General features: G+C 34.8%; 1 protein-coding gene across 2 annotated transcripts; it reads right to left on the reverse strand.

Moving 5' to 3' along the window:
- Nucleotides 1-26029, reverse strand: LOC129799139 (serine/threonine-protein kinase Pak). 2 transcript variants are annotated; one of them, XM_055842808.1, is made up of 9 exons: nt 25877-26023; nt 25673-25785; nt 20032-20299; nt 19790-19944; nt 12530-12695; nt 8192-8421; nt 4000-4869; nt 579-797; nt 1-508 (listed from the first exon to the last, which is right to left on the reverse strand). In XM_055842808.1, exons 3-9 carry the CDS (start codon nt 20132-20134, stop codon nt 425-427), a joined length of 1827 nt encoding a protein of 608 aa, XP_055698783.1. In that variant the 5' UTR covers nt 20135-20299; nt 25673-25785; nt 25877-26023; the 3' UTR covers nt 1-424. The 2 variants fall into 2 exon arrangements, with proteins under 2 accessions (XP_055698783.1, XP_055698782.1); XM_055842807.1 differs by lacking the exon at nt 25673-25785 and having other exon boundaries at nt 25877-26029.

The following is a 26029-nucleotide window of genomic DNA, read 5'->3' on the forward strand; positions in this document are numbered from 1 at the left end:
TCTAAATCCACTAAAGTTGCGAATAAAATTGTTTGACTCTGAAATAAAGTTGTTATGCCTCAGAAATTGAGACGGAAAAAATTTATACATTATAATTATTTGATTACAATAAGAATATTATCAATTTTTTTCGTAAAATATTTTGTTCACTTCTACACGTTTCAGCAGTCATTGTTTTTTATCAGCTTCTTCTTCATCCCTTTTTTTTTTGCTTAAAATCTCTCCGTTTCAATAAATTATTGTTACACAATTAATACAATTTTCGTTCATACAGTTCAATTATTTAAAAAAAAAACAATAAATACTTGCAAAATTGATTAAATATGCTTCTCTACGTATGATTTTCTTCAACTTTCTACTCACACTTTCCTATTAGTTAGACTTGTTGTTCTCGCTCTTTTGCACTCTCATTATTATACGGGATTTAGTGTCCTTTGGCTGCCTCCTTTGCCGCCATAATCAGAGGCGTCAGACTTGCCAGTGGACGTGCTAATTTCAGGAACGGATGCTGCAAAAAGAATTTCCGAAATTAAAAGAAATATCCTAGAAAAAAATAACTAAAAACAAAAGTAGCTCACTTTTAGTAGTTCGAAGGCGCTCGCTCGACGATCTACTTCCACTTCTAGACACTGATCGAGAAAGTCTTGGAATACTGTACTCAGTTTGTCCTTCTCCTTGATATCCGGCTTCCCATTGGTTGCAATCAAGTACAGAGCCCTCAGAGGATTCTCATTGAGATACGGTGGCTCTCCCTCAATCATTTCTATTGCCATTATTCCCAGTGACCACAAGTCCACCTGAAAAATATCCCATGATTCATTCCTCCTCACACTCTGAGCTGATTTCTCTTTCACTTTTCTTCGTTTTTAGAAGATCAAAACGTGTGGGTTTCCCCAAAACCAATAGAAATTTTCTCTCTGTCGCGAATGAACATTTTTGGGTCACACATCTTTCAAGCAAACACAATAAACATTAACGTCACTCGGGCAATAAATCAATGGGCGACAGGAAAGGCAATGTTCTTTGAAAATCCCACTTGAAAAATAAATATTCCTCTTTTGGAGCATTTCTCAATCGATATTGCTGATACTTCTCCCGCGAGAGTCAAAATTAGTTAAAGTTTGCATTTTGAGTGCTCGAACTCTTGAAATAACTTTAGAAAAGACCAGTACTACAATCCATCAAAACCAGAAGCGGAACGATTAAAGACAGCAACTTACAAGGGAGGTGTCATCGAGTCATCAAATTCTGATTGACTTCATATTAAGAACATAGACGCGGATAGGCATCATAAAGAACGTGTCATACTCAAAAAGTGCTAATTTTCTTTTCTTTTAAAATAAAACACTTTTAATGATTTTATAAAGGCTATAAAGGGCATAAGATAAAGCTGATTCCAGAACAAGCAGAAGCAGCGGTGGCGCAACGGGCTAGCGCATGGTGTTTATAACGCAAAGGTCTCGGGTTCGATTCTTGCTTTGACCTTTTATTGTTTATTTTTTTCATCGTGTTTTTTTAATTTACTTTTTTTATCGCGTTTTTATTTATTATTCAATTCAATTTGAAGTTTATTTCATGCCTAAAGATACAATGCTGTTCCTATTTAAGGCTATACAAAACTCATCATAAGTTTTAATTTTGTTTAGATTTGTGTGATATTTGATTTACATAAGTTCAATTACAGTTTTTTTTTTTAAATTTCTTTAGTGTGTATTCTTCAGAATTCCTTTTTAAGTTTATAGGAAGGCTATTGTAATTAGCTATTGAGTTGAATGAAATAGATTTAGTACCATATTTTGTAGTCCTAGGTCGAATATTTATTATATCTCCCTGTCTTCTACTATCTTGTGCAAGTTCTAGTAAATTAGATTGTGTGTGAATTAATTTGTGTTTTATTTTGTGAATGTGTAATATTTGTTGTACTTTGATTATTTTTTTTAATTGGAAGTAACTTTAGTACTTTATACAAAGTTTCAGATTAGTCACCGTAACTTTTCATTAATGTAGAAATATTTGCTGCTTTGTATTGTAATCAGGGACATGAAGTTTCCGATATGTTTGTAGCGTGCCAAAAAAACTTTAAAATTTATTAGCTGTTTCCTGTCATTGTAGAATGAATTACCAAAAAATATAAATGCAAAGTAAAAGCCAATTTAATAACAAAAAGGCAACCGAAAACCCCAAATTGGCAACCTACGTAGTTTTGGAGATATCTCGTGAAATGTGTTCGAAAACAGGAAAAAATTTACACTAAAACTGGTCACATCTTTTAGAGCTAATGTCACCCCCCTGTTCAAAATAATAGATTTTTTCCAACCTTTTTTTATATGTGACAATGACCTTGAAACATTTCCTCTAACGGTTTTGCAAGGGAAAAAATCAAAAGTACTTTAGTAGATCATGAATTGCACTACTTAATAATTGGCCGGGGATCTCAGTGGCGCAATAGGCAAGAAGACCGTTGGCTCTTTGGCGGTTAGATCTCTGACTCGACTCTCACAGCTGTGAGTTCGAGTCCAGCCCGGTGCAAGCAACTAAATGTTGAGAAGAAGCATTCATTACGGAGAAAGCGTTCCTGGGCGGTCTACGATCAGCAGATTCTTCCAACACGAGGCACCTTGTTATGATTACATTGTAATACCAAATAAAGTGTCTCGATACAAAAATTGGCAAAATCGCACTAAACATTTTCTAAACATTAACGATAAAAACGAAACTGGAAGGATTCAGAGCACCCAAACTATTTGGGCAGGAACTTGTCCATCACAAGAAATTTAAATGCCTTGGTATTTTGCTTGATCAAAAACTGGAAAGACCGTCTGAAAAACCTAATTAACGTGGCTACTAGATTTCTCTTTAGCTGTCGACGGTTTTTTGGCAAGACACGGGGTCTTTCTTTCGCTGAAAATTGTGTTATGGGTATACAAAGCCATCGTTAGACCGCTAATATCTTATGGAACTGTGATATGGTGGCCAGCTCCAAAGAATGACCTGTCTTGCGATAATCGAGGCCATAAGGATAGCGTCAAAATGCTGCTTTGTTCATGTTAAGCTTACCGCCACTATCGCTTTTCATAAAGTCGAAAGCGAGCATGGTTTTTTTTGGTTATGCTGGATTGTTACCCAGCAGGCCATACTGGAATACTCGATAAGCCTGTTGCTAGACATCCAGACCTTCTAATGTAAGACTGTAAGACATTTTCCGATGTTGCACTAGTTTAAACGAGTTATTTCTTAGTTTGCAAGAAACTTGCCGATATTATGCGAGTTTACACGAGCTCAATCATTGTCTGTTCGACATTTTTCGATGTTACCCGTGTTCGAAGAAGCTCAAACGATATTTCACGATGTCATACGAATTTAAGCGAGCTCATTTCTGATCTGCATGAAATTTTCCGATGTTACACGAGGTTAAACGAACTCAAACGTGGTCTGCAAGAAATTTTCCGATATTGCACGAGTTAAAATGAAGTCATTTTTCTCATACTCATACTTCGTCTGCGAGAAATTTTCCATGTTACCTGAATTAAAACGAGCTCAATTGTGGTTTGTGAGAAATTTTACGATGTTATACGAATTTAAACGAGCTCATTCCTGATCTACATGAGATTTTCCGATGTTACACGAGTTTAAACGAACTCAATTGTGGTCCATGAGGCATTTTCCAATGTAACATGACTTTTTTTATTCTCAGCGTCTTAAATCTTTGCGAATTCATGTTAACTATTCATAAATTGTCATATTTAGTTCGAAAGATTTAATGAATTTCAGCATTCCAGAAACTTAGGACGCTTGGTTCTTTTTGAAGCAAAAAAAAAACTGTTCAAGAATTCGAGCACTCTGCAAAATATTGTCTGCTTTGCATTTCTTTTTAATTCAATTCGAGCCAATCTTGTGAAATTGGTTGAACTTGTGACATTCTCAAATTGCTGGCAAAAGTCATTATGCGAATTCCTTTTGATTGAATGCCAAAAGAAAATGAAAGGGAAAGTTTCTTACCTTGGGTCCGTATTGTTTTCTCGTGACAACTTCGGGTGCCATCCAGTACGGAGTGCCCACCATGGTTGTACGTTTGGACTGTTCAGGGGAGATCTGGGCGCAGAAACCAAAGTCCGTAAGCTTGACACTTCCATCGAGGCCAAGCAGGATATTGTCACTCTTGATGTCTCTGTGTATCACTTGATTGCTGTGCAGGAATTCCAGGGCTTGCAGCACTTCTCGACACACCGCAGCTATTTGTCCCTCATCCATGCACGTCTCCGTGACGACGTCGGTCAGTGAGCCGCCCGGGAGGTATTCCATCACCACCCACAGTTCCTCGTTCACAAGGTAGCTGTCCAAATAATTGACAACATTGGGATGCTTATTCTCTCGCATCACCAGAATCTCATTGATGATTAACTCCTTCTTGGGCTGCTGACTGAGGTTCATCTGTTTGATGGCCACCTCCATGCCCGTGGAGCTCTCGATGGCCGTGTACACAGTTCCCGAGGCTCCCTGCCCAATCTTCTCCATCTTCGTGTACTTCCTATTGGGATCACCCACACTGACAATTGTGCGCAACTTCTCCAGAATCTCCTCATCTGTCATCTTCTTCTTCTTCACCGTGCCCCTGGAGCCCGTGGTGACGTCATTGGGTGTCTGCTGGGGAGACGTTGTGCCAATGGTGGGCACCTGAGGGGCCGCCTGCTGCACCGGAGACATGGAATTGTTTGTTGTAGGCGTGCTGCTGTTGTTGGCATTTGTCGTTACGCCAATTGTGGCATTATTCTTGTTCCTGTCCAACGTGGGACTCTTCACTGTCGGACTGAGATGGACTGATATTGGGGGCGTTATACTTGTCGGTGTATTCTCAATAGGCCTCGTGTACTGTGCATTTTGCAAAAAAGGGCAAACATTTGTTAATAATTTGTTGCATTTGGCACGCAATGAATTACAGGGATACTCATTATAATTGCAATTGATCATGATTTCAAAATTTTCACATTCAAAACACTTCCAAAATAAATTCTCGTGGAAGGTTTTGAAGCTTCGCACACAAAATATTATTTAAGTAATTTTTTTTAAATATCACACAAACTGTTTCAAGACTGCCTTAAGGTAAGAACATATTACTACTCTGATAAAAAACGCTCACAAGAATCTTGTAAAATCTTGTTACTCCATATAGAAAAGTAACAAGATGTTTTGCTACTGTTATCATAGGGATTCTGCTAAAAAGTTTTCATTTTTAACAAGATATTTTGTAAAACCGGATCCATCACAATGTTTACAATTAGGGTAAGATGGAGTGATTCGGAATCATGTCTATTTTGGAATTTTGAGATTTCCACATTGTTTTAGAAGGTCAAAGAGAAAAAGAAAACCACGAAGAAGTAGGGGAAACCTCGCTACCTTTGGACAACTCCAGCTTCGGACAATTAATTTTTTTCTCTATGTTCTTTATGGATTTCACCCATAGCTCTTTTTTGAAAATTTGAGACATTGAACTGGCTATTAAAATATAATATCATAATGGGCCAAATTCATTTATACCACATTGAAAAAAATGATTTGTGCGAAGCATAAATCGTCCGAAGGTAGCGCGCTTTCCCCTACAGACTTTATATTCGAGACTATTTCTTCGTTGTTTTTCTTTTCCTTTTAACATCTGAAACTGTTAGGAAATCTCAAAGCACCAAATTAGACATGATTACAAATTACCCCATCTTACTCTTTTACATAAGATCTTATAAGTCTTGTCCAAACTATTTTTTATTTACCAAAAAAATGACTATTTTCTATAGACTGGATACGGGGGCATAAATCATACAGTTATGAGCAAAAATAGAATTTTTTTTAGCCGTTTTTAAAATTGGAATGCTATTTGCACTTTTTGGTTTATAAATCTAGTGTAGAATTGTGCTGACAAGTATGTATTTTTTGGCAAAAGTGACAATATTTCAAATCGCTTTCTTTGTAAGATTAGCAAGTGATAAATTATTCATGGACATACAAATAGAAAATTTCTAGAATTCTTATTTGCAATTAAAGTTTTCCAAGAATTCTTTCATAATTTATTAATAAAGTTGCAATATTGATTGACATTCGGCGAGAAAAAAAAGCAAAAACAAGAAGTTGACAGATTACAGCCATTTGCCTGTCGGTTTAAATGATCAGAAAGGAAGATATGTTCACTGCATTAAAAACCAACGTCCCTCGTTAAAAAGAACGAGGAGAATCATCCAAATTGAGCACGCGTGACAAGCTTAATATTGTACGCAAAGCCAAAACAGATCCTTTGGCCACATCGAAAGACATTGTAAAGGTCGACTAGAGTCCATGCCTGTGATAGAACCGTTAGAAGAGTGCTGCGGAATGATAATCTGGGGTGACATGATAACTTATTTTCGATACTATCGACTGTCGATTCTGCAAAATTTAAACGATAGCAGGACTTACTGTAACTAATATAGATATTTATCAATAGTCACATTCTTTTAAGAATCTCACAGTAAATGATCCAACAATGCGTAAAAAGTCGACATGAACTTAATCTAACAGATATAGATTTATCGATACTATCGAGTCGATAGTATCGAAAAGTTATCATTCCACCCTTGTTCAGTTATAACCCCAGGAAAGTAGGGGAGACCGGGGTAGAATTAGCCACGTATAGTGTTGTGGACAGAACGTCATCTGACGGAAATTTTATGAATTAATATTTTCTGGCATTGTAGTTTAGGCCCTTCCGGCATTTTGTCTTTTCGTTTTGTGACTTTAACCCAATCCTTACCATGGTATTATACATCATACGCAAATTGGGTGATTTTAGATGATTTATTCCTGGGCAGTTTTTATCTAAATTGCTGTCGGGAATGGATTTTTAGTAACTTTAGTTCTTCAATTACTTGGAAAAAATAGTCCGACAGAGATTGGAATAAATTTTGTTGGTCTTTTCTCGCTTTGCGTGAAGTCATGCAAAAATTAAGGCACAGAATTTAAATTCAGTGACCGTTAAGGCGCGTGTTTGAGGGCGGCTCCCCGCGCCCCCATCAGAGTTAAATTTTTTATCTTTTCAAAAGATTCATCTATTAATCTGTAGGAAACTAATCACAAAATATGAACATTCTAACTCAAGTATTTCTGGTACATTGACTGAATGGGTTAATGGAGAGACACGCGTGACGACGACGACTATAGAATTTTGGTTATTTTCTCCAGTAAGTTGTGAAAATGGTGTAAAATTATGTTATCTATTGAATCTAAGAGTACTCCTTGACGCCCTCTGACTTCACTGTAAATATTATACCGGAAAGTTAATTATTCTCGAAGCTATAGTGAATTCAAATCTTAAAAATCCTAACTTAGCATGTAAAATCTGAACTTGAAAACGCTTTCCTGTAGTTGGCCATTTGCGCCATTACTTGATACAGGGTTAACAGGGTTGTATCAAGGTTAACGATACAAAATACAAAACATGATTAGGGTCGAAGGAACACCTCTTCGACAGGGAACCTCTATTGACGCTTTTGTCAAAATGTTGAAATTTATTTAGTGTATTTAATAAAATGTAAATATGGCGTTTTTTCATTAACGTACGTTTTTCGGTAAGGATGTGTTCAAATTTTCTTATTCCGAATGATACAGAGTAGGATGTGAATAGGTCCTAACACGACTTCTTAAAGTGTCAATAGGTGTTCCTTTCATCCTACTGGTTACTTTTCTATTTAGCGATTGTTTTGGTTTAATTTAGCCATGACGCAAACAATAATCTCGTACAACATCCCATTTCTCTTTAATCCGAGACACTTCGTTGAAATATGATAATAATTACCAAACAAGGAAGTGCCCAGTTACATTTGTCAATTGGCCCTTAGATTTCGTTGATCTCAATAGCGACAATCTCATAATCAATTTCGAATTATTCTTGACTACATTTTTACGAATAACCCTACATAATCTTTTTTCTTTTATTTTTAAAATCTATAATCCGGAGAAGAGTCTCTTCCTCCCACAAACCTTTGAATTTCAAAAGTAACAAATCCTTTATGAATTGAAACTGTTGTGGTTGCAGTTATTTGATACTCTATTCAGTGCAAAACTATTGTTTCTGCAAAATCCCTGTCGCCCAGGTGCAAATAATTCCCAATTGTGGTGTGAGAGAAGAGACTCTCTCCTCTGTAATAAGTAATAAGAAGACTAGACTTACGATGGATTTAGTACGCTCAGGACGACTGGCAATTGGTGGTGCCACATCCTCCTGGTCGCTCGAAAGGTGCGACTGCGGTGGCATCGGTATGAGGCTGGGAACGTGAGCTGGAAGATGATGATGTGTATTGTATTGTATCACCTGTGGTCCACCATGTGACTCAGAGTCCGTTGGTGTACTACTGGGACTACTGCTGCTCACACGACTCAATGATGACCCTAGTGATGATGCTAATTTTTAGAACAATTTTGTTTTTTTTTTGTTTTTGTTTACCCCAAAAGCAACATTTTTTTTTTGCAAATAGCGCGTCCAACAGCCAGGATGAAGAGAAGATGGAAGAAAAATATGTGTGTAAGTGGAAAATGAAAGCATCAACCGCTGAATAATTTTCTTTTAGCCAATAACAGTCAAATTTAGTTTAAATAAATATGCCCACATGAAGCAATAATATTGTTCAGTCCAGCCCCCAAAAGCAGTGCATTTCTAATCTCTTTTACAATAATGTTACAGAGAGCAAAGCAGAGAAGAATTTGCATAGAAATTAAGATTGAGAGCCCCTGCGTGGACAGAGTGTTGTTTTCTCTTCAATTAGAACAGATTAGAGGAACATTTTGTCAGTAATTGAGTCATTCAGAGACCTTTCAAATACTCACTGAGTCAAATAACAATTTAACTGTTGGGATAATTTAATGCAAAGACTTAATTTAATCCAAAAATTTTCATAGGCTAATTCTATCAATGGTTTGTTGACCAATTTAACTAATTCTACATCCATTGCAATTTTAAAGGTCATAACAAGGTCATTTAGTCAACTAATTAGCAAATTAAGGACCTAATTCTCTCATCTAAGACGTTATAGTTTGTGAGGTTATGTTAAACATAACCTCCAAAAACTTCATCAAATCTCGAATGAAACAAACTTAAAAGTTTTTCAAATTCTTTCAAGATTTTTTTGATTAAATAGATTAATACAAGAATTTATTATTTGATTTTTTTTAAAGATATTTCTTTATGTCTTCATTTTATTCTTAAAGTTATTCAATTCCAACCTACAATATCGTAAAAAATTGTCAAAAATGAGGCCCTAAAGAAATCGGCAGAATCGTCAAAATTTTTAAAAATGCAATTTTTGACGAAAATTGCTTCTAGTGTGTAGACGCCATAATACGACAATTAGTTTGTGCATTGTCTTATGTGTCTAAAATGGTTCAAAATTTGATATTATGTTGAATGGTTTCTACAGACTGAATATTCTTTTTATCAAAATGGCTAATTTTAATGTATCTTATAGCATGTTTTATTTGAATCTGTGCAAGAAATTCATTTAGAAATGCTTAATTTCGATGAAAATTTCTCGCAGCATGTAGAGGCCACTACGCCTAACCTAAAAAAGCTTCCAGCTTTAAGGCTTCTATACATATACATTGAGATCAATATTGTTTTTATCAAAAATTGTATTTTTGAAAAAACTTTGACATTCCCACCTAAAGGCCTCTTACATAATAGGAGCAATTTTCGTCAAAAATGCATTTTTAACAGAAGTTTGACGTTTCTACCTGCAAAAGTGCAGAATATTTCCTTTAAAAAAAGCAGTTTTTAACGAAAATTGCCTCCAATGTGTAAAGACCTTAAAGCACTGCAGGAAATTTCCTTAAAAAAATCATTTTCTGACGAAAATTGCTCCCAATGTGCAGAGGCCTTTAGTTACAGGGCTTCTCAAATATTTTTGTGACTACAGTAGAGTCTCTCAAATCTGAATCTCTTAAATTCGATCGCCGTTTGGATTCAAAATATCAATTGTGAGGTTATGTTAGAATGTTCGTATTCTAGGTGAATGAAAATAATATTTATGTGCTTCTTCCTGAATGTTTGCATACATTATTATTGTATAAAATGAAAAGGAAATATGTTAGCACTAAAACTTGAGAGAAAGTGCGAGAATTTGATTCAAAGTACAATTTAATCTTACACAAATTTCGTTAGTTTTGAAAAAATCGTTCGAATTTGGGAGGTGAGAAATGTCAAAAATACCCCCCGATCGTTCTAATTTAGGAGACTCTACTGTATTTTACTTACATTTACATTGTAAAACTTAAAAAGTCTCTTAGTTTGATTTATTAAGAACAAGAAAAATAAGGTAAAAGCGTAAAAAATTACTGAGTCTTTCTCTAATTTACTGACAAGGTAAAACAAAACCTCGTTGTAAAATGAGTTTCTCTAGTTTTTTTAATGGACAAATTTAATGACATTAGAAGCTTTTTCTATTGAAATTGTTATAAATATACATAACAAACAAAGAAAACATAATAGAAAATGGAAAGATTTGAATTTTATTCGAGACACACTTCGGAGATTATAACAGTAAGATTTTATCTCAGGAACGAACCATAATGAGAAAATTTCCAAGACTCATTTCAAAAAATTGCATTTTTAGCATTTTTAGACCAATTTGCATTTTTAGACCAAAAATGCTTTATACTTTATTTTAAAAATCAGCATAAAAGTTGATTTAATCCGATTTTGATGATTTTGGTTCAGATAGCTAATAAATTTTTTCATTTGTTTTTCAGAGAGTGAATATTGCCTTTATTAAGGACAAGGGCTCAAAGTTACATAGCTTGAATTTTTCTATAAAACTTTCTTCTCAAATTGTTTGTAAAGCAATAATATTTTCACAAAATTCACAAAACACATTTTCAAATGGGCTTTTCTTGGGTGGAAATTATAAAAAGAAAATGTTCTTTTATGCGTTTAAAAATTTAATTTTGACCCAATCTTGGTAAATCTGACGAATTTCTTAAGCTGAAAGTTTGCTAAAGACACCAAGAAGACTTTTATTGAAGAAAATGACGAGAAAATCTTAGTGTTTATTTCTAGTTTTATTGTTTTTTTTTTTTGAACATCGTATATACAGACGAGAACGACAGTCCCTTCCTTACTACGTTCTTGGTACAATAGGTGTATTTCGAAATACCTCTGTTTAAATAGGCCCTTCTAGAATAAAAATCCCTTTCTCTCTCCTTTTATCCATTTGAAACCATTTTTCGGGTGATAGTCCATCGAGTCGAGACACCAACCTTTTTTTCGAGTAGTCTTCGGCTAACTTCAGAACAGTGTTAAAAATCTCCGGATTGATCTTTACAACGTTTATGTTTAACCTATATTTCGTCGCAAAATTGAGGAGCTCAGAGCAAAAAAACGCTATTTTAATAGGGAAATGCAGACGACTTAAAGTTTTTTTTTGCTCCGAGCGCCTCAATTGCCCTTTGCGAAAGCTGCTTCAAATATGGTTTTAAAAAATGTAAACTTACTAGGACGTTTTCACAAGGTAACTAAAATGAAAAAGCTATAAGAATTTAGCATTTCCCGCCAAAAAGTGATTTTCGACGCTCAAAATTCGAACAGCTGGAACATTTAGAATTTAGAATATATTTTTGAGTTCATTAAGATTCTAAAAAGGAGATAAAAATATATTTCCCCATTTCCAGATTTCATTATTGGACATATTTTTTTCAGTATATCACTCATCGATTTTCACGATTTCTTTTTAAACAGTTTTTATTCAATTTTATTTCGGAATTTTTATAATTCTTGGGAACAGTTCTGTTTTAGTCGAGACACATTTTGAGGCATTATAACAGACTGTAGGGTGATTTTATCTCAGAAACTAACCACCAGGGAAAATTTTTTCGAGACACACTAATTCATAGCATAATCGAGTCTTTTGAAATATCCTCGTTTAAAATAGCCCTAAAGGAAGTAATTTACTAAAAATTGTAAAAAATTATGAGAGTAAAATGATTCGATTGACATTCAATTTCGTTCCATTTCCCTACTTTCTCTAAATTAATTTCACGAATTTGATAAAAGTTGCAAAGTGTGACTCATGGGAAAGGAGACATGATAAGATGACTATTTTTCGCAATCAGCAAATTTTTGCAAACTTTTTTCGTCAGTTTTATCAAATTCAAGAAGATAATGAATAAAAAAGTCCAATTCAAGTCGCCAAGAGAGAAATATTTAGAGAGATAAAATTTCCTATAACAGTAAATACATCAGTGGCAGAGCCTTTTTAGCCTCTTTAGAACGTGACCTAAGAAAACATCTCCTAAATTTCAGGATTTAGTCAATTCTGGCAAAAATCCCAAAAGAGAAAGAAATCCTTTTGTGGCAATCGATGAATTTCACAAAGGTTCTCTCTGTCCACGGGGAGCTTTTCCACTTTGATTCTGTTTTTTTTTTCTTTCTTATGTGAAAAGAATGAAAATGAAAAGCACCTCAAGCACTCTTTTTTTTTTGACTGTTAAAAGGTGATGTGAATCATGAATCTGCACTCACCTGAATGTGTTGTTGTTGCATTTGTCATGTACTTAGAGCTGGGACGTTGTTTACTGCTGTTATCGAACCAATTGAGCACATCTAGGACTGCCTGAGGATTATTCTTCTGCTCCTGCTTGCTGATATTCGAATTCATAAGGAGTCTCGCCCATGCCTCAGGCATTCCCTGAAAAGAAAAATTGCCAGAGAAAAATAGTTTTTATCGCGTGATTCTTTATGCTTTCTTTCATCGTCCCTTTTTTTTGTTCTTTTTTGCATTGACCCCTTCCGGCAATCAACGCTCTGACAAAACATGTACATACTAAATATTTTTCCTATAAAGGAAAATCTCATATACAACATCATTAGAAGATAGTGAGAAAACAGTGACGACAAGAATAATAATGATTAACATGCAACTGACAAAATAACCATGAATGAAAAAGTAAAAAGAGAGAAAAGGAATAATTGACAAAATGAAGAATCTACTTTGTAAAAGAAAACACATTGAGATATATTTGGAGAAATATTCAAAGTGTCTCTCTCTCTCGATGGCTCTTCCTTTCTTCTTTTCTTCTTTTTTTTGGGGCATAACGTTTACTTGTTGGGAAGAAGAAGAAGTGGCAAGAAATATTAGAAGAGGGAAATTAATTTTCACTCTCTCCTCAACACTAGATAAATTTAGAGTTTTGTTCCATTAAGAACTTCTTTCATATTTATTGTCTTCTCTTCTTCCTTTCGGTCTGTTCTTTCTTTTATGCCTTTGCCTTTTTTCGGGAATTTTCTTTATTTTCTTGTTTTTTTTTTTTCTCTTTGATTCTTTTTATTTTCATTCGGAAAGGGAGTGAGAGTTATGAAGAGTGAAATATTATGCATCCCACAGACTTGAGGAATTTGCCTGCAGACAATTTTTTGAATTTGAAACAGTTCCATTTCGAATTCTAAACTGCCGAATTCGAATTCTAAACTGTCAAAATCGAATTGTCAATTTTAGAAGAATTGACAGCTAAGGTAACTATACCAAATTTCGCCCAGTTTGCAATTTCGTCCACTTCTTTCTAGGAATTATACAGTTCAAAAAATAACAAAAAATGTCGTTTCGACGAACGAGATGATGTGAAAAAGACTTTGAAAGAATTCCGGAAGGCCAAGAAACTATGAGAATCAAGGTGTCCGAAATATTACGCAAAGTCATTTAGGATTCGAATCGGAAGAATTCCGAAGAATATTCTTTATTTCATTTTAAAATGTATTAAGAATAATTTTAGAGAAAACAAAGACGATATAAAGTATCTACAAATGTTTCAAGCAACAAGACTCCTTGAAAAAATCGAAAAAAAACAAATCAATTTAAAAATATCACATTTCGAACTTAAGAATGGCGCTTGCATGCAACTATGTAGAAGTTTGGTACAGTTATCCTATTCACCTAGGAAATTGTCTCAAAAATCGCATAATTCAATTCAATTTCGATGTTTACAATTATTGAAATTATTTTCTGGTCAAACCAGTTTTCTGAACAATTCGAAATTCCCTTCGAAAATCAACAGAAAGTTTTTAATATTCAATATATTCGTTAACAAATAACTGAGTCCTTATGTTTAAAATAGACAAATATATACATTTTGTTTTAGCACGCTTCTACGTAATCGATTTTCATCGGTTCCTGTCATGACTGTTTAGTGTTTTTAGAACACGGCGAGTTCTGGGGAAACAGTGAAGACAGCATGTTTCTGGGGAAACAGTGAAGACCAACATTTCAGAACAGTAAAAGTGCTAAAAGAAACATGTTCTTTATTCATTGAAATAGCATCATAAAGGCTTGTTCAAATGGGATTCTTTCAAAGTCTAACCTTATTATTGAATACACCGGTAAATCATCGAAACTCTCATCAATTGGTTCATGTCTAAGATAAAAGCACTTTGCCTTACGTAGTAATCTCCTGAAAATTTAAAAGCTATAAAGCTCAATAGAAGATTTTTATTCAATAAAGGAAGGGAAGAAAAAAAGATTGCTTCTTAATCTCTCAGTTAGCTGTTATAAAACTCCCATTTATGTCTCGACTGAAATAGAAAGTCTGATAGGCTGGGTGCAAAACACAAGTAGAATTTGATTCTTTAATAGTGTCTTGGCTAAAATGTAAAGGAAACTTTATTTGCACAAAAGTCGTTCATGTTCGATGAATTCAAATTCAGTTTCGAATTTTCTTACGAAATTTTAGCACAAGATGGAGAAATTTATGAAGCATCACACTAAAAAGTTTGCAAAAGAGTTACTCAGTGAATATAGAATTATTAAATAATGAGACAGAAGTAGTAAACGTCGTAGCTTTGTGTTTCCCCTCACAACAAACTGAAGACTTATACATTTTGACACTTAAGCACTTCGAAATTCGAACAGGATGTACTTGAGCCACTTTGCGGAACTATCAGGACGAAAGAATGTCTTTTATTTTGGCTTTTCAAATACATCTTCGAATTTTTCAAACTCCACTTGTGCTTTGTAAGAGACTTTCTGTTTTATTTCGAAACTTTTCGAACATGTGTTTTCTTTTCTGTACTTGGTTTTGGAAATTTCTTGAGAAACAATTAAAAAGAAACACGAGATGCGGAACGGGTCTTACTCATAGGTAATTCCTTAAGAGCTGGGGTGTTCGAAATATTCGAACATTGCTGATTGAGCTTTCGGAGTTATTTTTGCGCGCCAGAAGGCAGGCAATAGTCACAGAGAGAAAGCTCAGTGAGATATTTTTATTTCGAAAGGGTAGATTCGAATTAAAAGTCCCCCTTGTAAATGTCGCTAAAGAGCCTATATAAACAGGAATATTTCGAAATCTACTGTGCTGTCTGCCATAATCTTTCAAATGTGTCTTGAGTATAATAGAAATTGAAAGAAACCATAATTGAAAAACTAGTAAGGTATTTTACTGCTAGTTTTTGTGCTTACGTTGTAGAAATCGGGTTTTCTATTAAAATTGCAACGGTTTGTTACTTGAAAGGTGCCACTCATTTCTCCTCGTTAGATCGGGACCTCAAAGAGTATGTTCATGGACAGAGGAGTCAGTTTTGGTTCGACTGCGCGATCGAGAGCATCGAACTCCGTGTTTTGGGCTTTGAGGAGTCCATAATTGGTTATCCCAGGGTCCAGTAGGAGAATTCTGTAATATTTGTGGCCATGCAACACGTAAGTTCGAAACTTGACAATGTCAACCGTCTTGGCTTATTTGTTTAATAAAATTCTGTGTCATTTAAATTCTCAGAAATCTTAAATATGTGACTTCTGACAATGCCACATGGCGAGTAACGGTTACAGAATCACATTTTCGAAAAGTCTTTCCTGAGATTCGAACACAATTTCTCATATGGCATTGCCAGAGTGTTACAGAATTGCCCTACAAGACAACAACGTTATCAGTAGATCAGGGAAACACTGATTTCTCTCAATTAAAATAAAAAATTAAACGGACTTTCTATTTCGAAACATTGCAAATTGAGAAAAAATGACATGTATACTTCGAAAGGGAGATTTCGAATCAAAGTACCCTCGTCTGAATGGGCCTTGGGGCAAAAAAATACTTTCGAAACCCCTTCAAAGTACTGCATATATTTTATTTGACGTATAGATGGCGCATCACTCGACTGTCAATTTTTCGAACACCTTAGATTGCGTCAATTTAAATTTTCGAAATTGAGAACCACGTCAATCCCTTAAGTCTGTGAGACGTTCTAATTACAAAAAAAGAAGGGTCTGGGAGCGCAACAGCAAATAATAATCACGAAGCAAAAATACTTACTTTCATAGGCAGCTTGAAAATAAAGAGAACAACACCAAGTTAAATCAACAAAATAAAGCATTTTACATTGTGTTTTTCTTTCTATTTCATGGAGTGTCTCTCTTTGGGAACTTTTTCATTCTTGCGACACCGATCTCTTTTTTTTATTTAGTTTTCTCTTTTTTTTTGCCCATCGCTCCCTCATCAGTGTCGCGCGGGGACTTTATATTTATAGGACTAATTTCGTGATTTTCTCTCCAAACTCTTGGTGTCTTTTCTCCGTGAAATTTTCCAATCTAAATCTGCCACGCATTCTTTGGAGGGAAATTAATTAGTTTTTCTTCTCTTTTTTTTCTCTCTAAAGTGGGAAAGATATAAGAGAGAAAACGACTTGGAGAAAACAGAGGAAAAGTTTAAAAATCAAAAGTAAAAGAGACAAATAAAAGAAAAGATCATTCCAATAGAGAATTGGCGCGCCAAAAATCATCAAACTCAATTTCTTTTACCAGTCTTTTGAAGCAGAAGAAATGAAAATAAACTCAAAATGGTAAGATGCGGATGAAATTATTCCTTGCATTCACAAGTAACCATTCGAAATTATTAAATGATTCTATGCGATATTTGATTTTCGAATTTAGTTTTCGAAAATCAAGTTTGACAGGACTTTATTTGCAAAAAAAAAATGTTAACGTTCGAAAAACTTAAACTGGATTTAGAATTTTAAAACTAAATCTTTGCACAGAAATAACTAAATTTTAGAACAGGAATATTGTGAATATAAACCTTGTTATTTCGATTTTCCTCATAAGAAAATAATAACTGACATATATTGACAATCTAGACCATCTAGACATTTCGGAATTCGAACAGGATATCACGTAATAAATTTACAAATAAATGGATGTGCTCAAGGCTGGAATTTGATTATCTAAAATGTCCGGACTAAAAGGTAAAATGACTTCTATTTGCCCAAAATGTTGTTGATGTTCGAAAAATCAAAGTAGAATTTCGAATTTTTAAATAAAAGTTTCGCGCAATTATTACTGATTATGAGTTCCTTGCTAAAAAAAAAGAAATAAAGAAAGAAAGAGATGGGAAAGGAATTAAACAACATGAAGAGTGACACATGTTGACATTCGAAATTCGAACGAGAATTTATATGAGCAACCTGGAAGTTAAAAAGTATTAACTGCTCGAACTCCAAGAGAGAGCAGTTTTCACAATCCTTTTATTATTTTTGAAATAATTTTGCATTTTTAAATTGTTAAATCAAACTGTGAGAATACAGAGTACACAAAAGAGGGGACTAAATGTTCCATCTTTGATTTTCAAAATAAATATTCGATTTTTTTAAACTCCGACTGCCAAAAGCACGAATTATTTTGTTCAGTTATTAACCATCATATGGATTTTCGAAAAGGCAAAGTAACTGAAAAACCTAGTCGAAGATCTATATCGAAAGCCTGAAGTTAAAAATGTTTACTGCTTTGCTCTTGTACTTTTTCAATTCAAATTTTCGATATTGTGACAAGTGTCAAGGTGAGTAAGTAATAAATTTTTCACTTTTATATTTTTTTTCTTTCATTTTCATTTGTTTTTCATCCCCTTAAAAAACAAAAGTAGCACAGTTTATTCTCATTTTTGTGTCTGATTTTGAGCATTCACAGCTGCAGTGTGCCGAAAAGACATTCGAAAATCAATTCCGAAAACCAAAGAAAAGACATTTTCGAATGTCCAAATGTGCCTATCTTCATTTTTTTTTAAAGAAAAGTAAAAGCAAAAAGAAGTGTAATAATATTTCTATATGATTATAATTTCGAAAGCTCAATCAGCAATGTTCGAATGTTTCGAAAACCTCAGCTCTTAAGGAATCACCTATGAGGACCCATTGAGCCCGATCACAAGTAGATTTTGATTCTCTAATAGTGTCTTGGATGAAAGGTAAATGGAACTCTATTTGCACAAAAAGTCGTTGAAGTTCGAAGAATTCAAATTCAATTTCGAATTTTCATACTAAATTTTCGAACAAGTTGGGGAAAATTTATCAAATATCACACTAAAAAGCTCGCAAAAGAGTTACTCAGTGATTATGGAGTGATTAAATACAAGGGCAAGAACAGTAAACGTCGTTGTTCTGTCTTTTACCTCAGAACAATGTGAAGATCGTCACATTTTGACACTTGAGCACTTCGAAATTCGAACAGGATGTAACTTCCGCCACCTTGCTAAAGTATTAAGAAGTAAGAAAGTCTCTTTTTTGGATCTTCAAATAGATTTTCGAATTTTTCAAGATCTACTTCTGTACGGAAAGATTCTTATTTTCTGATAATTCCGCAAGCTGGCTAAAGTACATCATGTTCGAATTTCGAAGCGCTCAAGTGTCAAAATGTGTAAGTCTTCGCTTTGTTATGGGGCAGAACATAAAACAACGTCGTTTAGAGTTTCTGTCCTATTATTTAATCAATCCATAATCACTGAGTAATTCTTTTGCGAGCTTCTTAGTTGTTCGAAAATTTAGTATGAAAATTCGAAATTGAATTTGGATTCTTCGAACATCAACGACTTTTTGTGCATATAGAGTTCCATTTCCCTTTTATCCAAAACACTTTGTGGTTTTTCATGAATTTCCCTAAACTTGTGCGAAAATTTAGTTGAAAAGTTCGAAATTGAGTTTGAATTTTTCGAACATCAACGATTTTTTTGTGGAAATAGAAAGCATTTTGCCTTATACGGTGTCTACACACTAGGAGCAATTTAAAAAAAAATGCTTTTTAAAGAAGATTTTTCCTTGTAGGCACAAACGTCAAAAAATTTTAAAAGGTAATTTTTGAAGAAAATTGCTTCTAGTGTGTAGACACCATTAGCCGAGACACTTCTGGAAAATCAAATTCAGAAAAGTCTAGTCGAAAACCTAGTTGAATATTCATCGAAAATCTAAAGTTTCAGTTCGATTTTTCGACATTTTTGACAGAGTCAAAATTCTGATGTAAAAAATTTTCAACTTTCAGGATATTTTCTCTTTTAAATTCCGTTTTTATGACATTTCAAAAATCGAATATAAAACAAATTATTCCTACAGTAGACTCTCACTCAATCGGCTCTTTTTCAATCGGGCGACAAATTTTGTTGACAATTTTCACGTTTAATTATGAAGCTAATTTACTCAAATTATCTGTAGTTCTTCCTATTTTATTGTGATTCTTTACAATTGAGCGCTTTTTGTGGAATTTACAAAGGCTTTGACGCTCAATTCTATCGCTAAACCGGATGACATTTTGCCTCAAATGCCCAATTGAGAGAGAGTCTACTGTACTTTTCTGCCTTATTCTCGTCTCATTAATTCAAATTTTCGAACTAAATTGTAAAGAAAATCTACCGGAAAAATTATTAAACCGCGAACGTTTCTCGTGAATGCAAGAAATGTGAATCACTCTCAGTCTAAGAGCAGGTCAGGATAACTCCAACACACGCACACACGAAAAATAAATAAATTTCTTTCCGAACTCACCGTGAATTCTCCCGTGATGGCATCGAATCCCACGTGGACAGTATGTTCAAAATTTGTTGGATAGGAAATATTTGGCTTGGAGTCCGTGTGAGATGTCTTGGAACCTTTAATTTTGCTCTTGAGCGTCTTTTTCTTCCTATCAGCATCTTCAGGCTCTGCAAATTGACAAAGAAGGAACGCCATTTAGTACCCTTCTTTCAAACAGAGCAGAATTTGCACTGGAATTGACGAGAGAGTGTCACCTTTGGGAAGTGGACGCTCAACTGGTGGAACTCCATCTCCACGATCCCTATTGCTTGTCAATCGAACTGGTGGAGCCGGAGGTTTATCTTCTTCGCTGGACATTTTTCTCCACACAAATTCTCCTTTTTTAAATAATTTTTCACAATTTTCTCACACACTTTTCACTGTGGGCCTTTGTCCCTCCCCAAAAAAAAATCTTTAAAATGAAATTAAAGGAGAAAAAAACAAAGCAGAATTTCACGATTCAACTTTGCAGCCAATGTCACACTGGAAAGAATGCAAAAGAGAAGAGAAATGGGTGCCCTGTTAGTCATAGAGAACGTGCAAAATAGTGGCATTTAGACACAAGCGATTAGAATATGCCTTGAGGACAGAGAAAATGTGGGTGGGTGGGTAGACAAGAGAGAGAGAGAGATATTGTCCTCAATTTCCCATATCAACTTCCTGCCTTGGAAAATGTTGCTGGCGAAAAATGCACTTTTCATTGTGGAAAATGCTCCAAAGGTGGCTTTCATTGGGAAAAGTCTCTTGGGCCAAGTTTAGTGCCAAAACCAACAAATTACCATTCCCCTTGAATTTTCACACTGCAGATTTTTCGAGGCCATTCTTCATCCACGTGCTTCGGGTTGCGTGGGATTTTCTGTGGATTGTTTGGTAATTTTTTTTAGAAAGAGCATAAATTTTTCTAAGTGGGAATACAGAAAGAATTTAATGCTGCAAAATAATTGGTCGGAAGTAACCATTCGGTGTCTAAGGGTGACTCATATTGAGAAACTCATTCCCATTGACCGATAAATGTTTCGTTAAGGAAACCAAGAAACCTAGATAACGTTTGAGTCAGTTTCATGAAAACTAAAAAGATCACAAGTTTTTACGAATAAACACGGAAATAATTAACCGTAAAAAAATTCAAAACCCGGGTAAATTAAGCTAATTCAAAACCTGCTCTAAATGGAAATTTTTCACTACTCCAAATGGAAACGTCATTGTTTTCATGATAAATACAGTACTAAATTATTATATTTATATATTTTCTATACCACAGTTTCATTATTTAGTTAATTTTCCTCCAAACAATGCGAAAATCCATTTATATTCACAAATTTTAATTTGTTAATTTCTCAGAAAAATTAAAAGTGTACCTTTTCACCATCGAATTTTTCATCGATCGACCGTGTTTTCCAGTGAAAAACACAATGAGGTTAATGTTGTTTATTCGTTTTGTTTAACATTTATGTCATATTTCTGGCTAATTTTAGTTAAATTAAGTGATGAAAACTTTATAGCAGAGTTGAATTAACTCTATGAATATCGATGTAATTCTTACTCTTTTTCGTCGTAAATTTTATTAAATAGAGTTAAAACAACTCTTCGTGCGAGTTAAATAAATTCGTCAAATATCGATGTAATTATTATTCTTTTTCGATGTGAAATTTCATCTCGATTGAAGTATATGCTTAAGTGTTTTCGTTTTAAGAATATACTTCAGTCAAAAAGATTTTCGTGTGACAAAGTTCATATTTAACATCAACTAGATAGATATATGACTAACAATGTTTCATGAAGACATATATGTGTGCATCATAGTGATATTTCGCTCGGAACATAGGGAACATGAGGTCAAGAAAATATTGATAAAGAAAATGATAAAATAAAAAAAAAACATAAAATTGCAAAATCTATCCATTTTGGGATTTGAGAAGAGTTATTTTAACTATAAAAAAGATTTTTTTAACTCTTGAAACGAGTTATTTTAACTCTTAAAACAAGTTATTTTCAGTCTTAAAAAAGAGTTATTTACACTCTTTTGTCATGACAATTTTAGGAGAAACAGTTCCGAATATTACACCTAAATAGAAGTAAAATTAACTCTGAAATATAGTTAATCGAAAATCACAACGAAAAAGAGTTAATTCAACATCGATTCGAGTAAGTTTTACTCGATTATGTTTCTGAGTATACTGATGAAGACCAATGCAGCCGGGATCAAATCTCAATACCTTTTCCAATTTTTTTTTCCAAATTTAACCAAATCGGTTGAAAACGTTGAAAAATAGACATCCAAAATGGTGGAATTTTGACTTTCAATAATTCAAAATGGCGAATTTTCCGGTCATAGGTATGTTTGGACGAAATGTTCGCCTGGACTATCTCTAAAACATATCCAAAAATCAATGAAAAAGCTTGGGCCAATTCTGAGAAAAACTGAAAAAACTTTGTTTTTAGGGAATTTTACTTATAAGGGTTGTAAAATTATTCAAAAATCGGTACTTAACCGGTTCATTACCGATGAAGACCGATACAGCCGAGTTCAAAATCTCAATACCTTTCTTGAAAATTAAAATTTAACCAAATGGGTTAAAAAATGGGCCCTCCAAAGTACTTCACGTTTAATAATTCAAAATGGACTACCTCTACACATCCGAAAATCATTGAAAAAGCTTGGGCCATTTAGAGAAAAACTGAGAAAACATTGTTTTATCTTAGAAAATTATCTTAGATTTAGATGTCCCATTATCCACAAGAACGATTTTTATCAGGATTTTCATTAGCGTATAAATGTATTCAATGGAGAGATTTTGTAAAATAATAATTGGATGAACAGCAGAAACTCTTCAATTGAGAAAAGTTGAGAATCATTTGCAAAAATATTGCAATTCAATATTCAAAATAGTAATATTTTTTCTTGTCTATGAAATAAACATTTAAGGCAGTTATTATGACATTTTATTAATTAATTTTTATGTCGATTTTATTGCTTTGACCATTAAATTTAGCAATATTTTTCAATTTATATTACTTCGCACAAAAGAAAATTAAAGTGTTGAAAAAGTTTAAGACACATTGATCAAAAATTTAAAAATTTAAAGTATTTAAAAATTCAAAGTGATTTTCAATTAGCTGTACATTATTTACGGTTGTAATATCTTCTACTACATCTCAAAAATACAAGTCGCTCAAAGACAAGGGGTAAATCATAAGAAATCAGAGTGACTCAGACTCAAGTTTCCAGGTCCCCGAAACAAAATGTGGGATCAACGTGAGTTTCCTGTAAAATTCATGAGTACTTTAGGTTCTTTGAGTTAACCAGGTTCCTCGAAAAAAGTAAGGGTTTCTCGAGTTCCCTTAAAAATGTTTAGTTTCCATGTGAAGTATCTAAAAAATGTATGAGTTCCCCGGGATCCTCGAATTTTCCAGGTTCCCGAAACAATATACATAGGGTCCCCATGAGTTCTTTGAAATATGTCTGGGTTCCCCGGGAGTATACCATGAAAAACTATGGATTCCCTGAAAAATGCAAAGGTTCCCCAGGTTCCTGAAGTTTGACAAGTTTCTTGAAAAAATATGGGATCAAACGTGAGAACCTTAAAGAATGTTAAGGGTTCCAGTGTATTTCCTAAAAAAAAATGTAAGGGTTCCCTGGGTTTCACGTGAGTTTCCTGAAAAATGGGTCCTCCCTTGAGTACCATGAAAATATATGGGTTCCCTGAAATAATATGCATGGATTAGGTTCCTGGAAATTCCCAAGTTCCCTGAAAAAATGTATGGATTCCTCGTTAGTTTCCTAGAATATATGGGTGTCCCGGGGTCCTCGGGTTCCCTAAAAAATGTATGAGTTCCGCGGGGTCCCCGAGTTTTCCGGATTCCCTGAACGACGTATGAGTTTAACGCGGGTTCCTTGATAAAAATATATAAGTTCCCTCGATTCTAAAAAATCATATATGAGTACCCTTGATTTCCCTGAAAAATTCATGGGTCCCCGGGTTTCCTCGAGTTTCCCGAGTTCCCTTAAAAATGCATGAATTTTCCAGGATCCTCGAACTTCCCGGGTTCCTGAAAAACATATATGGGTTCCCCGGCTTCCCTGAAATATGTATTGGTTCACCGGGACTTCTTTGAAAAAATGTAAAAGGGTTCCTGCGATTTCCTAAAAACATCATGGATTCCCCGGGATCCTCGAGTTTCCCGGGTTCCCTTAAAAATGCGTGGACTCCTCAGTTCCCCGGGTTTTTCGGGTTCCCTGAAATGTGTATTGGGTCACCGGGACTTCCTTAAAAACATGTAACGTAACAGGGTTCCTGGGGTTGCCAAAAAAATGCATGGGTTCCCCGGGATCTTCGGATTTCCCGAGATCCCTAAAAAAAAATGCACGAGTTCCGCGGGATCTCCGAGTTTCCTGAGTCCCCTGAAAACTGTATGAGTTCCACGAAGTCCTTGAAAAAATGTCCAGGTGCCCTGTGTTCCCCGTAAGTTCCCTGAAAATTACATGGGTTTCCCGGAATCCTCGAGTTTCCCAAGTTTATTTTTTTTAGTTCAATTTGAAGATTATTTCAAGTCCCCTAAAAAATAATAGGTTCCCAGGATTTCCTTGTCAGATTGGTTTGAATTCCTCTAAATGAGTACCCCTTGCACAAAGACAAGAGTTTCGGAATGTTTCGCGATTGTAGCGCCATTAGCGGAATTAAAATTAAACTTAGAAGTTCTGAAGAGTTGCGAATGAGATTATATTTGCATCTGTAGCATACAAATAAGTTAGAATAAGTTTGTGTCCATCAAAGATAAGGGAAAGGGATCCCTCAAACTTTTCTTATAGAAAATTAATCCTTTCTTGAATGATAGCATAATGATTTTCAAGAAGACTTGGACAACTAATGTGAGCAATTCTCCCAAGTCCCAAGGATTACAGCTAATCCTACTTAATTGAAGGTTTCATTGAGAGATTCCTATCAACGCAGCACTTGGGAAATTCATCGTGAGGATAACCTTGAAAATTGTCAGGACAATAGATCCTGAAGTGAATCACTTGGAGCAGGATTAAGTGGGAATAAATGCAGTTATCTGGGCACGGGAAAGACTCAGGGACTGCTGTGGAGGTTTTATTAGATATCTCTAAGTATGTCGCCAATTTTGTCACTCAGGTGCCAAAAAAGCGTCTGAAGGACGCAGAGAAATGACGAGAGAGAGATACTGAGTTGATTTTGGCCCCTGATATTAAGTGATGGGGCGTGTGAATGGGTTCTTTTTTAATTCCTCCTCCTCGTTTTTCTCACAACACAAAACACCATGAATTAATATCTTCATCATTGTTCATTGAACTTGATGGAAATTGCTTCAATTAGAACATGTGAGTGTGTCTCCAGTGTCTGGAGAGTGGCTTTGTGGGTAGGAAATTCTAGATATAGAAAATCTGCTCATTGCTCTTTCTTTTTTTTTGCCCTTTTTTCTTCTGCCCTGTCTCTCTGCACCACCTCCTCGACGGATTATCTTCTGCGTGGAAATTTGTCATGAAAAGTGACTCAAAACACACAGACTTTTCCCCCCGTCCCACCGCGCGATGCGTCTCTACCTCCCCCCTTTTTATTCGCTTTTCCGGGAGTCAGGGAATTTTCTCACTCTCCCGCTTTGAGAGACATGTCTCATGCAATTTACCGTGGAAATGCGTGGAAGAGATGCAGATGCAATAAATAAGTGTAAGTGGATTCTTACTCTTTGACGATGATGATGGGGGGGAAATGGGAAGCAGAGGGGACAGGGAATTTTACCAATTTAAAGAAGTGGCATTAGTCATCTCCACCAAGATTCTCCCCCATTCACAATTTTCATCCACAAATTCACATTTTCCCTTTGGGTATCACTCACATGGCCTTTTTTGCACACACCACAGTCCCAGGAAGCTCAAAATATGCTCAAATAGACGGAGTTTTCCGACAAGGTGTGAGATTTTTGCATTTTCTTTTCCTTCCTCCTCGCCACTTCATCCAACACGCCGGAGGTGTCAAAGCCAGGAGAAAGAAGATGCAAATTGAGGACAAAATCTCTCTCTTTCGCAGACACTGAACTTACAATTGCTAACTCTAGTGCACGCAAAACACATTAAACATACTTAAAATTAATTTTCACTCAGGGTTTTTCCACAAAATACAAACGAATTTCACTATAATTTTTCTATGTCCACCATTCCACAACTTTCGTTGAGTCTGACAGCCGTAAATTAAG

This window comes from Phlebotomus papatasi, chromosome 1, assembly GCF_024763615.1.
Source record: "Phlebotomus papatasi isolate M1 chromosome 1, Ppap_2.1, whole genome shotgun sequence".
Taxonomy (NCBI): Eukaryota; Metazoa; Arthropoda; class Insecta; order Diptera; family Psychodidae; genus Phlebotomus; species Phlebotomus papatasi.

Coding starts and splice junctions, on each gene's coding strand:
- LOC129799139 (XM_055842807.1), bottom strand. CDS start 20,134: ATGTCCAGCGAAGAAGATAAACCTCCGGCTCCACCAGTTCGATTGACA. Junction 19,945..20,031: donor TGAGCGTCCACTTCCCAAAG/GTGACACTCTCT, acceptor GTCAATTTGCAG/AGCCTGAAGATGCTGATAGG. Junction 4,870..8,191: donor CTGAGCGTACTAAATCCATC/GTAAGTCTAGTC, acceptor CAAAATGCACAG/TACACGAGGCCTATTGAGAA.